A 13,758-nucleotide genomic window follows, 5' to 3' on the forward strand; every position below is an offset into this window, starting at 1 on the left:
TTGACAGCTCTTCAGCTAGTTGAAGATAGCTGTCAAATCATCCCTTCTTTTCTCCAGTCTCCTTTAATCAATGTATGGAATGTTTTTCATTCCCCTTACCATTCTGCTCACCCTCTTCTGGACATATTCTTACTTATTTTGCCTTTTATTTTATTTAAGATTGTAATTTTCATAGCCTGACAAATTTTCTTCATTTACTTAAATATGTCATATATCCATCTAGAAATGTCTCTTAAGCTATTCATAGTTTCTTTTTATATTTCTTTTGTTGCTTGTACTTCAGCCAATTCATTTGCTAATATGTTTAAAATGTATTAATTGTTTTTGTTCATTTTGAATTTGGTGAGACTCATTCATTAGAATTAAATATAATGTCTTTTATTTCCAAAAAGTATTTGTTTTGTGATATGAATTAACACAAATGAATTGAATTCTAGTTGAAGAAGGTAGAGTATAATATCAAAATAAACTAACAGTATGTTTTATATAACATGAAAGTAGCATATTAGAGTTGATATTATTTAGTCTTTCATTTAAACCATAAAATTGTAGAAAAGTTTTATCCTGAGAGGCCATACAGCCTAAAAACATAAATCCAAGCATTATTTAACTAAATTAATTAGGAATGTTTAAAGTACTATATTTCATGATCTCCCATAGCTCTAGTGACACAAAATATCAGTCAGTAAGAACACTGTACTGAATAAGCAATAATGTGTCCTCTGATGCCATTTCCTATTATTCTTGCATTCAGAAGATATTTATTAAGTGCCTACATATATACTAGATTCTGTGAGAAAGGTAAACATAAATAAGACTTGACCTCACTCTCAAAAAACTTACCATTTAGTAGTAAAGATAAGACATGCACCCATACAAATATAATAGTATAAATTAGAATATAATTAGAATGCATTGGAAAAGTACAAAGTGTTATGAGAGAAAATGGGAAGAGATTACTTCCAGTCAGTGTATTATTTCTCTCTCTCTCCTCTAATGTCTTATAGCATGAGAGTAACCTTGGTTCTTGAAGATCATAGCATGGGGTAATATCAGTTCTTGAAGGCTATGCTATTATACTGTGAGTTGTAACAGGGCTTACTAACTAGAAAGAATTCGGAGGTGATCCTAGTTATGGGATATGGGATTTAAAGAGGTTCATTACCAGGAGTTTGTTTACTATGCAGTAAATGTTTGGGACATGGCGGGGAAGGGGAAACAGAATAACTATTAAAATTGTACTAAGGCATGGAGGGGTTAGTCTGTGTTGCTTAAAGGTATCATCCATATTGATGAAATTGTAAGTATTTTCTATTTAAGCAGTGTTAATCCTTAATTGTAATTTTTTGTAAAACCTTCAGGATTTATCATTTCAACAATTCTGATATGAAATTTATATAATCAAAAATCAGCTTATTTTGAAAAACACAGTATTAGCTATTTTTTCTACCTAAGTGGATCCAAATCGCATTAATTTTAATCATTTAAATTATTACTCTCAATAAAAAAGGAAGTGAAGTGGGGCAAAGAGAAGAAAAAATATAAGCAAATAGGATTTAGGAAGATAGATATGAAGTGGAGCCAAAATGGTAGAGAAATAGAAGAAAGTTACCTGAACTCTTCCAGTTTCTCTTGAAACAACTAAATCACATCTCAAAGCAAATTCTGGAATAATAGACCCACAAAAATCATGGGGTAAAATAATTTTCCAGCCCAAGATAACTTGGAAGGAACCATAGGAAAGGTTTGTCTTACTATGGTGAAAAGGGAACACAGCCCAGTGCAAGTATTGGCTGGGTAAGCCAGTGGGAGACTCCTTCTAACCCCCAGTATAGTTCAGCAATTGGGGCTCCCACATCCCTGGCTCAGCAGGCCAGAGGCACAGCAGGCCAGCTGTAAAGCTTCTAGCTTCAGCACAGTAGGCTAGTGGTCAGGCCTGGCAGGTCTACAGTCCCCAGAACATACAACTAATTTAGACTAAATGACTCTAGTACAACAGAACTTCTAGCCCCCAGAGATCCTGACACAGAAAGCCAGTGACCAGACCTTGACCCAAAGCCCCTGGCAGAAGAAGCTTGAGACAGTGCCCCAAGAGCAGAACTCAACTTTTAAAGTTGTGAAGTAGACTAGAAAATAAGTGAAAAAAAAATGTTTAAATAGTCCTGACCATAGAAAGCTGCAATGGCAACAAGGAAAATCAAAACACAAACTCAGAAGAGAACAACAGTGTCAGAATGCTTATAAAGCTTTAAAGAGAAATATGAATTAGTCTCAGGCCCAAAAAGCCTACTAGAAAAATTTAAAAAGGATTTGAAAAATCAAATAGATGGAGTAGGAGAAAAATTGGGAAATGAGAGTTATGGAGGAGAATTATGGGAAAAAGAGTCAACAGTTTGGTAAAGGAAGCACCAAAAAAAAATGAAAATCAATATACAAAAATTCACTGAAGAAAAGAACCCTTAAAAAGCAGAATTGGCCAAATAGAAAAGGAGGTAGGGATAATAAATCTGAGTTATGACTGTATGAAAAAATACTTTGTTATTAATACTGAGAGAAATTAAAATTAAAAACATTCTAATGTTCTGTCTCACAGCTTGGCACAGATTGGCAAATTTCACAAAAGTAGAAAATGATTTATTGGAGGGACTGTGGGAAACTAGATACATTAATGCACTGTTGGTGGAGCTGTAAATTGACACAGCCAAGCAATTTGGAATATGACTCAAACTCACTAAATTCTGCCAGCTATGCCTCTAGTCGGCCAAACACCAAAAAGATCAAAAGAAAAGGAAAAGGACCCATTTTTACATAAATATATATAGCATATCTTTTTGTAGTAGCAAAGAACTAAAAACTAAAAAGAATACCCATCATTTGGGGGATAAGTGAACAAATTAGGCAGCTTAAATATAATGAAATATTCTTATATTTATAACAGCCTTTTAAAAAAATCTTTTGGCCTACTTAAGATCGTCATTGTATAAGCATGGGTCTTTGATGATTTAGTGTCATAAATTACAATCCTCTTATTTGGGAGGGTAAGGAAGTTTTAAAGCATATGATTACTCTTCCTCATTTCCTAATGTACTTAAACAGACACATTTGTTATCACCATTCTTATTAGTTTGTCTACCATCTATTACATTTCAGATGTAAAATCTCCAGATATTTTTATTATATTTTATTTTTGTTGGTTTTTTTTATATTTTATTACCAAATCTCATCTTTAAACTGAAACTGCTAGATCTCTAAAGTTATCAGTGATTGCTCATTTGCCAAATTCAATGCCCTTTTCTCAGCCCTGATCACTCCTGACCTTTCTATAATTTTGGCACTGGCAATTGGATAATGGTAACTCTATTGTTCTTGATATTCTTTCTTTCTCTAGGTTTTTTTGATGCTCTTGGTCTCCTCCTGGATCTTTTGCAAAGTTGTGCCTACTGGCATCTTTTAGTTTTCTTTATCACCAGCCTCTCTCTAAACCTTTAGTCTTACATCTCCAGCTATCTCTTGGGCATCTCAAACTGAATATCTCATAAACATGTCAAATTTGTTATGTTCAGACCTGAATTCCTCCTTTTCCCAAAATTTGCCCTTTTCCTAACTTTCCTGTTACTCTTAGGGCTACCACCAAACTCCCAGCCATAGGCTCACAATCTAGATGTCATCCTCAACTCCTCACTCTCTCTTTCTCTCTCTCCCTTTCACACACACACACACACACACACACACACACACCCTCCCCATCCAATCTGCTGCCAATTTCTCTTAATTTTACTCTTGTAACATCTATCAGATATGTCCCTGCCTTGCCATTGAAACTACCACCATGTTGGTGCAGACCCAATCTCGTCACCTCATGCTTACAACCTTGCAATTGGTTTCTTGTTGGTTTCCTGGGCTCTAGTCTCTTCCTACTCTGGTCCATTCTGCACTGTGCTGCTTAAATATTCTTCCTAAAGTAAAGGCCTGACTATATTACACATATCCCCAATTCAATAAGTTCTCTTGGCTGCCTGTTACCTCTAGGACCAAATCTAAAATCCTTTGTTCAACTTTTAAAGACCTTGCTACCTTGGCCCCTTATTATTTTTCCAGTCTTTCTATAATTTACTTCCCTCTCCATATTCTGTGATCTAGTAACACCAGCTTCCCTGCTGTTTTTTGCTTCATACTCTTATCTTCTAACTATGCATACTTACTGTCTGTCCCAAGTCCTGGAATACTCTCTCTTCTTATCTCTGTCTTCAGGCTTCCCTAGCTTCCTTTAAGACTTAGCTTAAATGCTACCTTCTGCAAGAAGCCTTTTTCATTTTTCTTAATGCCAATAATGCCTTCTCACTAAAATTATCTCCAGTTTATCTGTATATGTTTTGTTCAGACATAGCTGTTTGCAATATTTTTCTTCCATTAGATTAGTAGTTCCTTGAAGATAAAGACATTTCAAGCATTGCACAATGCATGTCATATAGCTGATTATTAATAAATACTAATGATTTAATTTATATGTTTATTTTATCTCTAGTAGATGAATGAGATATTTTACTATAGAAGATAAGAGTATTAATTAACAAATACTAAAGAAGCTTTTGTGAATGAGAATTTTTGTCTGAGAAAAGCATGATTTGAAGACATAGGGAGGATGTTTTCCTGCTGCTCCAGGAAAGTAAATAATAAAATTGAAAAGTCTTATTAAATAATACTGCCTATCACAAATTGATATAGGTCCTAGAAAAAAGGCAATAAATATTAATATGCACTTAGAAACAAAGTCAACATTCTATTCTGTGCTTTATTTAACTTGGCCAAAAAAAAAAGGAATTCTTGCTTTCTCTTAATCTTTTTATCTAAATTTGGAAAAAAGAAAGTAGGAATCTTTTGGCATGAAATGAACAAGCCTAGTGCCATAGAGATTTCTGAGTGTGTGCAAAATGAATTCTCTAGTGAAGTACTTAGCTCTGAAGCTGGATATAATTTTAAAGGTAGCACTGAGTGTCTAGATCTTAGAACTCAGATGGAAAGGCTTAAATTTGAGTATCAGTTCTCTTTAAATGACTCCAAATAAGGTCTGGCTCCAAAAGAAACTCTAAGGATCCTTTTGGCTTTATTAGTCCATGATTCAGTATAGTGTACATGACATTTAAAAGTGAAGAACATTTTGTCTAAGGGAAGCATGATTTGAAAACATAGAGCAAAAAGTTGTTTACAAAGTGTATTCTGTTGCCATGGAAAAGAAAATAAATAGTAAAATTGAAAAGTCTTACTAAATAATGTTACCTATCACAAATTGATATAGTTCCTGGAAAAAAGGCAATAAATGTTATCATACATTTGGAAACAAAATCAACCACACTGACATCCTATTCTGTGCTTCATCCTTCACTCAAAATCATCATGGTTCCTGAAGTGGAACTAGAAGCTAGAATTTTTTGTATGGGGCTTTTAGATGTCCATCCTGTGTCAAATGCACCTGCACTTGAGCTACCATGACATGTGGGCTATTGTTTCCTTTTTTTTCAAAACATATTTCCATATTTGTCATGTTGTGCAAGAAAAAGAAGACCAGAGGGGAATTTTAAAAACTATGAGAAAGAAAACAAATAAAAAGGTAAAAATATTATGTTTCGATCAACATTCAGCTTCCATAGTTCTCTTTCTGGTTGTGATTGGCATTTTCTATCCCAAGTCTATTGGAATTGCCTTCAATCACAGCATTGTTGAGAAGAGTTTAAGTTCATCATAGTTGATCATCACATAATCCTGTTACAGTGTATGTTTTTCTGTTTGTACTCACTTCACTCAGTTGCAATTCATTTAAGTTTTTTCAGACCTCTCTGAAATCAGCTTACTCATCATTTTTCATAGAACAATAACATTCCATAATATTCATATACCATAACTTGGTATATGCTCCAAGAATTGATGACCATCCTTGAGTTTCCAGTTCTTTATCATTACAAAAAAAGCTGCTACAAACATTTTTGTGCATATGGGTCCTTTTTCCTTTTTTCCATCTCCTTGAGATTCAGACCCAGTAGAGAGAAGGATCAAAGGGTATATGCACAGCTTTATAGCCCTTTAGGCATAGTTTTAAATTGCTCGCTACAAACTGGAAGCTGAGTGTGTATACTCATCAGTTGGAGAATGGCTGAATAAGTTATGGTATCTGAATATTATGGAATACTATTGTTCTATAAAAATGATCAGCAAGATGATTTCAGAGAGATTTGGAGAGACTTACATGAACTGATGTTTTAAAGTTCTTTTGACAGTCTCATTGTTAGCCTTTTCCACCTGTGAAAATATAAGCAGATCCTCTTCCCCAAGCAATTAACCTATTTAATTCTCTTCTATTTACCAAGTTTGGGATTTCTCCTCATCATCTGGTAATTACATTGGAGTTGTTTGCATTGGATATTGTCTTGTTGTCTTGAAAAGCCTGTATTCTTCCCAACTGTAATCCTGATTGCTTTTCTGTTGGTTGATGACATCAGAGTCCTGAATTTCTAAAGTCTCTCTGGGTGTAACCTCAGCTGCTATCATGCCCCACCTGTCCTTTGATTGATACTTTGGAGCTGGGCCTTGCCTCTCATTCCTCTGGGTCAATATACATTTAGAGGCCCAATGAAAGCCTCCGTTACATTTTGGACATGGGGTTTTGGGTTTTCTCTCACCCTGTCTTCTCACTCTATCTCCATTTCTACATTGGGCTCTCAAATGTCCAACTTTTCCGCAGTGAAAACATCGACGAGTTTCTCTAGAATTCCTCTGCCAAGAAGGACCTTGTCTTTCCATGTTCATCATAGTCTGGGCATAATAAGCATTTGTGCCCACTGTGGCACAGCATCTAATGATTTCCTCTAAAGGAGCATCTTTGTCTAGCCCCCATATAATTCTTTTGCAAACCTCATTGGCATTTTCCTTAGCCAAACATTTAGTCATTATTTCTGTTGCTGCATTGTCTCCAATGGTTCTTATTACAGCTGTTTGTAAACGTCCCACAAAATCTGCAAAAGGCTCATTGGGACCTTGCTCTATTTTTGTGAAAGCATTATTTCCATCTTTCTGTCCAGGGAGAGAATTCCAAGCTTTTATTGCAGCCTTAGAAATTTGCTCATACACTGTTATGGGATAATAAATCTGTTCTGAACTCTCTGCATACTGACCTTCTCCAGTTAGTTGGTCAAAAGCAACTTGTACAATAGCTCCTGTTTGCCTATTGCGTTGGGCTTGAATCCTACATAATTCATGAAACTCTGAAAGCCACAATAAATTTTGTCCCGGTTCTAGACAAGTGTTTGTTATGGATTTCCAGTCATTCGGGGTTAGGATTTCATAAGACAAATTATCTAGTAACATCTTCACATAAGATGATGTAGCCCCATAAAGAGTGCAACCCTTTTTCAAATCTTTAATTTTTTCCAAATTAAAAGGAGTGTATCTTCTCCTTTTTTGACCTGAGGAGTTGAGCTCTTCAATCACAGGATATGCATTTACAAAATCAGATATATCTTCTCCTTCATTTTTTGCTTTAATTAATGCTTTTTCTAATCTTGTCAAATTCTGCTTTATAGGAGAAGCTGACTGTGTTTCTGCCTCTCTCCCTCCCCCTTGTTCCACCCATGAAGGGTTAATTGCGGGGGGAGGGTCATGAGATGTGGAATCACCTAATTCCTCCTGCTGTGAAGTATCATACTCAGAATTGTAATTAACTCCATTCTCATCTGATTTGTCCTCCTTTTCACCTAGTAAAGTTGGCACTTCCTCCTGTACTTTCCTTTTCATCATTCTATCACTTAAATAACTTCTTATAGCCAATTGTATTACATTATATGTATTAATTATTGAGTTAGGCCCATTTTTATCATAGAATTGACAAAGATCCTCTCCAACCAATTTCCATTCATTTAGATCTAATTCCTTATCAAGAGAGAAACAAGGACATATGTCCTTTACAGTTTGTAAAAGTTCAGTGATTTGCTGTAAACTTATAATTAAACCTTGGCTTTCCATAATTTTGACAATGCTCTCTAAACATTTTCCTTGAACAGAAACAGACTGTTTTCTAAATATCTGTCCCATCTTAGCTGAAATTCTACTTTAACTCTTCTAACAAAATTTCTTTGTTGCACTCACCCTAATTTCTGGGTTGAAGTTTTTTCCACTGGATCAGGATCAGAGGCTTTTCCACTTGAATCAGGATCGGAGCTTTTCCACTGAAATCCACTGAGGGGTCTGTTTGTCCCACGTTCAGGGCGCCAAAATGTTGTGAGCTTTTTCTTCTCAAAAAGCAGCCAGGTGATAAAAGTTCAGATCTTTTATTATCCCAATATAGCCCGGTTAGCTTAGAGGCCTATCTCTCTGCTTGGTTCCAAGAGCTCTCTCCAAATGTCTTTAAATCCAAAGGTCTGGTCCTTCAGCCTCTGCCTCTACTTTCTTCAGCCTCCAGCCAGCTCTAGTCTTCATGCCATTCCGGTGAAAATCCCGACTTGTAGCGTCTTCCTCTCTCCAGAACTCTCCGACTGGCCCATTGGCCTATTTATGCTCCTTCCAGAGAGAGGGATTATGGGTAGTTCTACTTAGTACCTTGTTTCAGGTTCTGGCCAAAACAACTTCTTGTAAGATTAGATCAACTCTAATTACTTAGCAGTTAGTAAGGATTCCAACACTGATGCTAAGTGAAATGAGCAGAACTAGGAGATCATTATACATGGCAACAAGACTATACGAAAATAAATTCTGATGGATGTGGCCCTCTTCGATAATGAGGTGATTCAAGCAGTTCTACTTGTTCAGTGGAGAGAAGACTGTGATTACAGCATAAAATTCTCACTTCTTTGGTTGTTGTTTGTTTGAATTTTATTTTTTTAATCATTTTTTCCTTTTTGATTTGATTATTCTGGTACAGCAAGATAATTGAATAAATATACATGCCTGTATTGGATTTACATATATTTTTTTTTACCATGTTTAACATTTAAAAAAGAAATCCAATGATAAAAAAAAAATAATAATAAATTGCTCTCCAGAATGGTTGGATCATTTCATAAGTCTACTAACAATGTATTAGCACTCCAGTTTTCCCACATCTCCTCTAACATTTATCATTCTATTTTCCTGTCATCTCAGCCAATCTCAGAGATCTCTTACTTCGTATTTTTTTAAGTAATAGTGATTTAGAGAGTTTTTCATATGACTAGATTTAGCTTTAATTTCTTCACCTGAAAATTGTCTGTTCATATCCTTTGACCATTTATCAATTGAGGACTTGTATTCTTATAAATTTGAGTCAGTTCTCTATATATTTTTAAAATGAGCCCTTTATCAGAAACACTGACTATAATTTTTTTCCCTGCTTTCTGCTTCCCTTCCAAAGCATTGGCTTTGTTTGTACAAAACCTTTTTAATTTAATGTAGTCAAAATAATTCATTTTGCATTTCATAATGTTTTCTAGTCTTCTCCACAGAGCTGACAGGTAGACTATCCTTTGATTTACTAATTTGCTTAGACAAGGAAACAGTATAATAACAAGTAGAGTAGAGATACCTATAATAGAAGGGCAGATGAAAGGGGCAAATACATTTTTGTTCATTTTTTCTCTCAAGGGAATGGAATTTCTGGGAGTTTGAGGATTTCTTCTGAAGGATAAATATAAATTATTTCAATACTGATGATTTGGAGTTGGAATAAACAGAAAATGTTGATAATGGTTAGGCTGGCAACATGAAATCAAGCTGATGTTTCTAATTGAGGCATCGCTTTGAGGAGATGTTAAGCTCCGTTAATACTTAAGTATTATGTTAGTTTCTCAAAGATGTCTGCATTATATGTGATAAGTTTTCAAAATATTTTAGGGTTGATATTTCTAGTACAACCCTTTATGTCTAAATCATGAACCCATTTCGACCTTATCATGGTATAGGGAGTTAAATGTTGGCCAGTACCTACTTTCTGCCATACTATTTTCCAATTTTCCCAGAAATTCCAGTCTAATAATGAATTATTATCTTAGAAACTAGAGTATTTAGGTTTATCAAACACTAGATTGCTAAAGTCAATGAAGGTAAAATTGTTGTTTTTATTATATTAGCTCAGCCTACCCATGAGCAATATTTTCCAATTGTTTAGATGTAATTCTGTTTGTATGAAAGGTGTTTTGTAACTGGTCATGTAATTCTTGGCTTTGTCTTGGCAGATAGAATCCCAAATATTTTATATTATCTACATTTTTTAAAATGGGATTTCTCTTTCTATTCTTTGCTGCTGGGTTTTGTTGGCAACATATAGAAATGCTGATGATTTAAGTGGGTTTATGTTATATCCTGTAACTTTGCTAAAGTTGTTAATTATTTCAAGTAGTTTGTTAGTTGATTCTCTAAGGTTCTCTGACTATACCATCATATATCATTTGCAGAGTTTTTCTAGTACAATGTTGAATAATAGTGGTGATAATGGGCAACCTTGTTTCACGCCTGATCATAGTAGGAATACTTCAAGGTTATCCTCATTATATATAATACTGATAGTTTTAGATAGGTGCTACTTATCATTTTAAGGAAAACTCTGTTTACTCTTATGCTCTCTAGTGTTTTTATTAGGAATGGGTTTAGTATTTTGTTGAATGGGCTATTATTTTCTACAGAGAATGAGTGACTGACAAGTAGTTTTGAATGACAAGAATTTTGAATACATACCATATAAAGTTTGGATAAGGAAATGAAACAAATGATATTATCTCTGCTTTTAGGAAGTTTAGAATCCAGTTGGTGAGAAAAGATAAAAAGACATACAGGACAGTGCTTGTTAAGTATTTCCCTCATTTGCTTCTCCACCTTTTGAGGGATAAAATTCTTACTAAATTGAGACAAACACAATGTTTTGTGATTAGAATGAGCATTGCTTTAAGAAACAAAGGATCTAAGCTTTAATTTCTGCTCTACTACTCACACTATTTGTATGGTCTTGGGCAGTATCTTATAAATAATAAAAAAATATATAAATTATTATATACAATAAATATAAAAAATAATATGTTATATAACACAATGCATATTGTATATAATATAAATAACATAATGCATATAATATTATATGTAATATAATAGAATCATTATAAATAATAAAATAAGTGTTTGTTCAATTTGATCAGCTAACTTTCTTAAATGTCTGCTATGCACCAGGGGCCATGTTGGCACTGAAGTCACAAAGATAAAAACAAAACAAGCTCTACCTTTACAAACTGACATTTTAATGGATCAGACAAGATATACATATATTGGCAAATATAAAACACAAACAAAACATACAAAATAACCTGGAAGAAAAGTATTAAGTAGCTACAATGTGTCCAAGGTTGTCTTGAAGCTGAGTCCTGAAGGAGACCAGGCTTTCCAAAAGGTGGAAGTGAGGAAGAAGAATCTGCCAGGCATAGGGGATAGAGTGCAAAGGCATCAAAGAAGGAGATGGAGGGTGATGTGTGAAGGAACAGCAGGGAGGCTAGTTTGATTTAACAAAGTATATAAAATGGAATCATGTAATGACGCAAGAAAGGTAGGGTTTGGTTACAAAAAGTCTTAAATACCAAATAGAATTTTTATTTCATCCTAGAATTCATAGGAAGTCACTGGATTTGTTTGAGAGGAGAAGAATAACATGGTCAGATCTATACCATAGGAAAATCATTTTGCTGGATTTTGGAGGCATTGTGTTAAAAAAAAAAAAAAAAAAAGTTCTCCTGGGCTCTGTTTTTTCATCTGAAAATTAAGGGTTTGAACTAGATCAAAGCTTCTTAAACTGTGGTTATGACCCTAGATGGAGATATATAAGTGAAAGTGGGGGTCATAAAAAATTTGGTGACTGTAAAAAGTTTCCTAATGCAACAACCAAAAATTAATTCAAAATCAAATGCATAACGAATCCAAAGTGTTTTCTGGCAGCCCTTACCTATATTTCATCACTTACCTTCACATACTTGGTTCTGAACACACAACATACACACTTTGCGCTGCATGTGAATGAACATTGCCAGAAACACTTCAGCTCAGATTCAAGATGAAATCGTGAATAGAAAAAATTTAAGAAGCCCAGGACTAGATAACTCACAAAATACTTTACTGCTCTGAAAAGTTCTGTCACTTTGTTAACAAGTTATTTCACTTTTAAAGAAAAATTTTTTGACAAATTTTATTTTATTTTTCAATACTGTGTATATAAGAATTCAGATATATGATCAAAAACAAGAAAAAAGTAAGATAAGCAAAAATTTTGCAAAAACAAAACAGCAAAAATCTACCAACCTTTTTCATTAGGATCTGTAAATAAACTAATTTGTTAAATGCAGTGATGACATTATTTAATATTTGAATAGTAATTTTCATTAATAAAATTGTCACTGTTATCAGTTATATCCTTAAACATTATCAATAGTAACTTTAGAATCATTCTGTTATCTTAATTTAATGTTGCTTTCTTTTTCTCTTAATAGTATACAATGCTATCAGGACAAGTTCCATTCCAGTCTCATGACAAAAGTTTAACATGTACCAGTGCAGTAGAAATCATGAAGAAAATTAAAAAAGGTGATTTTTCTTTCGAAGGAGAAGCCTGGAAAAATGTATCCCAGGAAGCCAAAGATTTGATTCAAGGTAAGTAGGTTTTGATTTTTTTAATACTTTATTAGAGTAAATGATTGTAATTAAGTTACAAGTTCCTGCATATATATATATTTTTTGGCCAGGAAATCAAGTATACTTTTTCAGTCTCAAACTATTATACACTTAAATTTTAATGTGTATTTTTTTTATTTTTATTTAATAATTACTTTATAGTGACAGAATCCATGCCAAGGTAATTTTTTTTACAACATTATCCCTTGCACTCGTTTCTGTTCCAATTTTTCCCCTCCCTCCCTCCACCTCCTCCCCTAGATGGCAAGCAGTCCTATATATGTTAGATATGTTGCAGTATATCCTAGATACAATATATGTTTGCAGAACCGAACAGTTCTCTTGTTGCACAGGGAGAATTGAATTCAGAAGGTATAAATAACCCGGGAAGAAAAACAAAAATGCAGATAGTTCACATTCGTTTCCCAGTGTTCTTTCTTTGGGTGTAGCTGCTTCTGTCCGTCATTTATCAATTGAAACTCAGTTAGGTCTCTTTGTCAAAGAAATCCACTTCCATCAAAATATGTCCTCATACAATATCGTTGTCGAAGTGTATAATGATCTCCTGGTTCTGCTCATTTCACTTAGCATCAGTTCATGTAAGTCTCGCCAGTCCTCTCTGTATTCATCCTGCTGAATTTACCCAGCCATTCTCCAATTGATGGGCATCCATTCATTTTCCAGTTTCTAGCCACTACAAACAGGGCTGCTACAAACATTTTGGCACATACAGGTCCCTTTCCCTTCTTTAGTATTTCTTTGGGATATAAGCCCAATAGAAACACTGCTGGATCAAAGGGTATGCACAATTTGATAACTTTTTGGGCATAATTCCAGATTGCTCTCCAGAATGGTTGGATTCGTTCACAACTCCACCAACAATGCTTTAGTGTCCCAGTTTTCCCGCATCCCCTCCACCATTCATCATTATTTTTTCCTGTCATCTTAGCCAATCTGACAGGTGTGTAGTGGTATCTCAGAGTTGTCTTAATTTGCATTTCTCTGATCAATAATGATTTGGAACACTCTTTCATATGAGTGGTATTAGTTTCAATTTCATCCTCTGAAAATTGTCTGTTCATATCCTTTGAC

General features: G+C 34.3%; 1 protein-coding gene across 1 annotated transcript in view; it reads left to right on the forward strand.

The window, feature by feature from the left end:
• RPS6KA5 (ribosomal protein S6 kinase A5) overlaps positions 1-13,758 on the forward strand; it is a 204,657-nt gene that overhangs the window by 173,328 nt on the left and 17,571 nt on the right. Inside the window, exon 15 of the mRNA XM_051977407.1 lies at positions 12,486-12,645. Coding sequence (XP_051833367.1) covers positions 12,486-12,645 — 160 coding nt within the window. The remainder of the gene's footprint in view (positions 1-12,485; positions 12,646-13,758) is intronic.

The sequence above is a fragment of the Antechinus flavipes genome, chromosome 2, assembly GCF_016432865.1.
Source record: "Antechinus flavipes isolate AdamAnt ecotype Samford, QLD, Australia chromosome 2, AdamAnt_v2, whole genome shotgun sequence".
Lineage (NCBI taxonomy): Eukaryota > Metazoa > Chordata > Mammalia > Dasyuromorphia > Dasyuridae > Antechinus > Antechinus flavipes.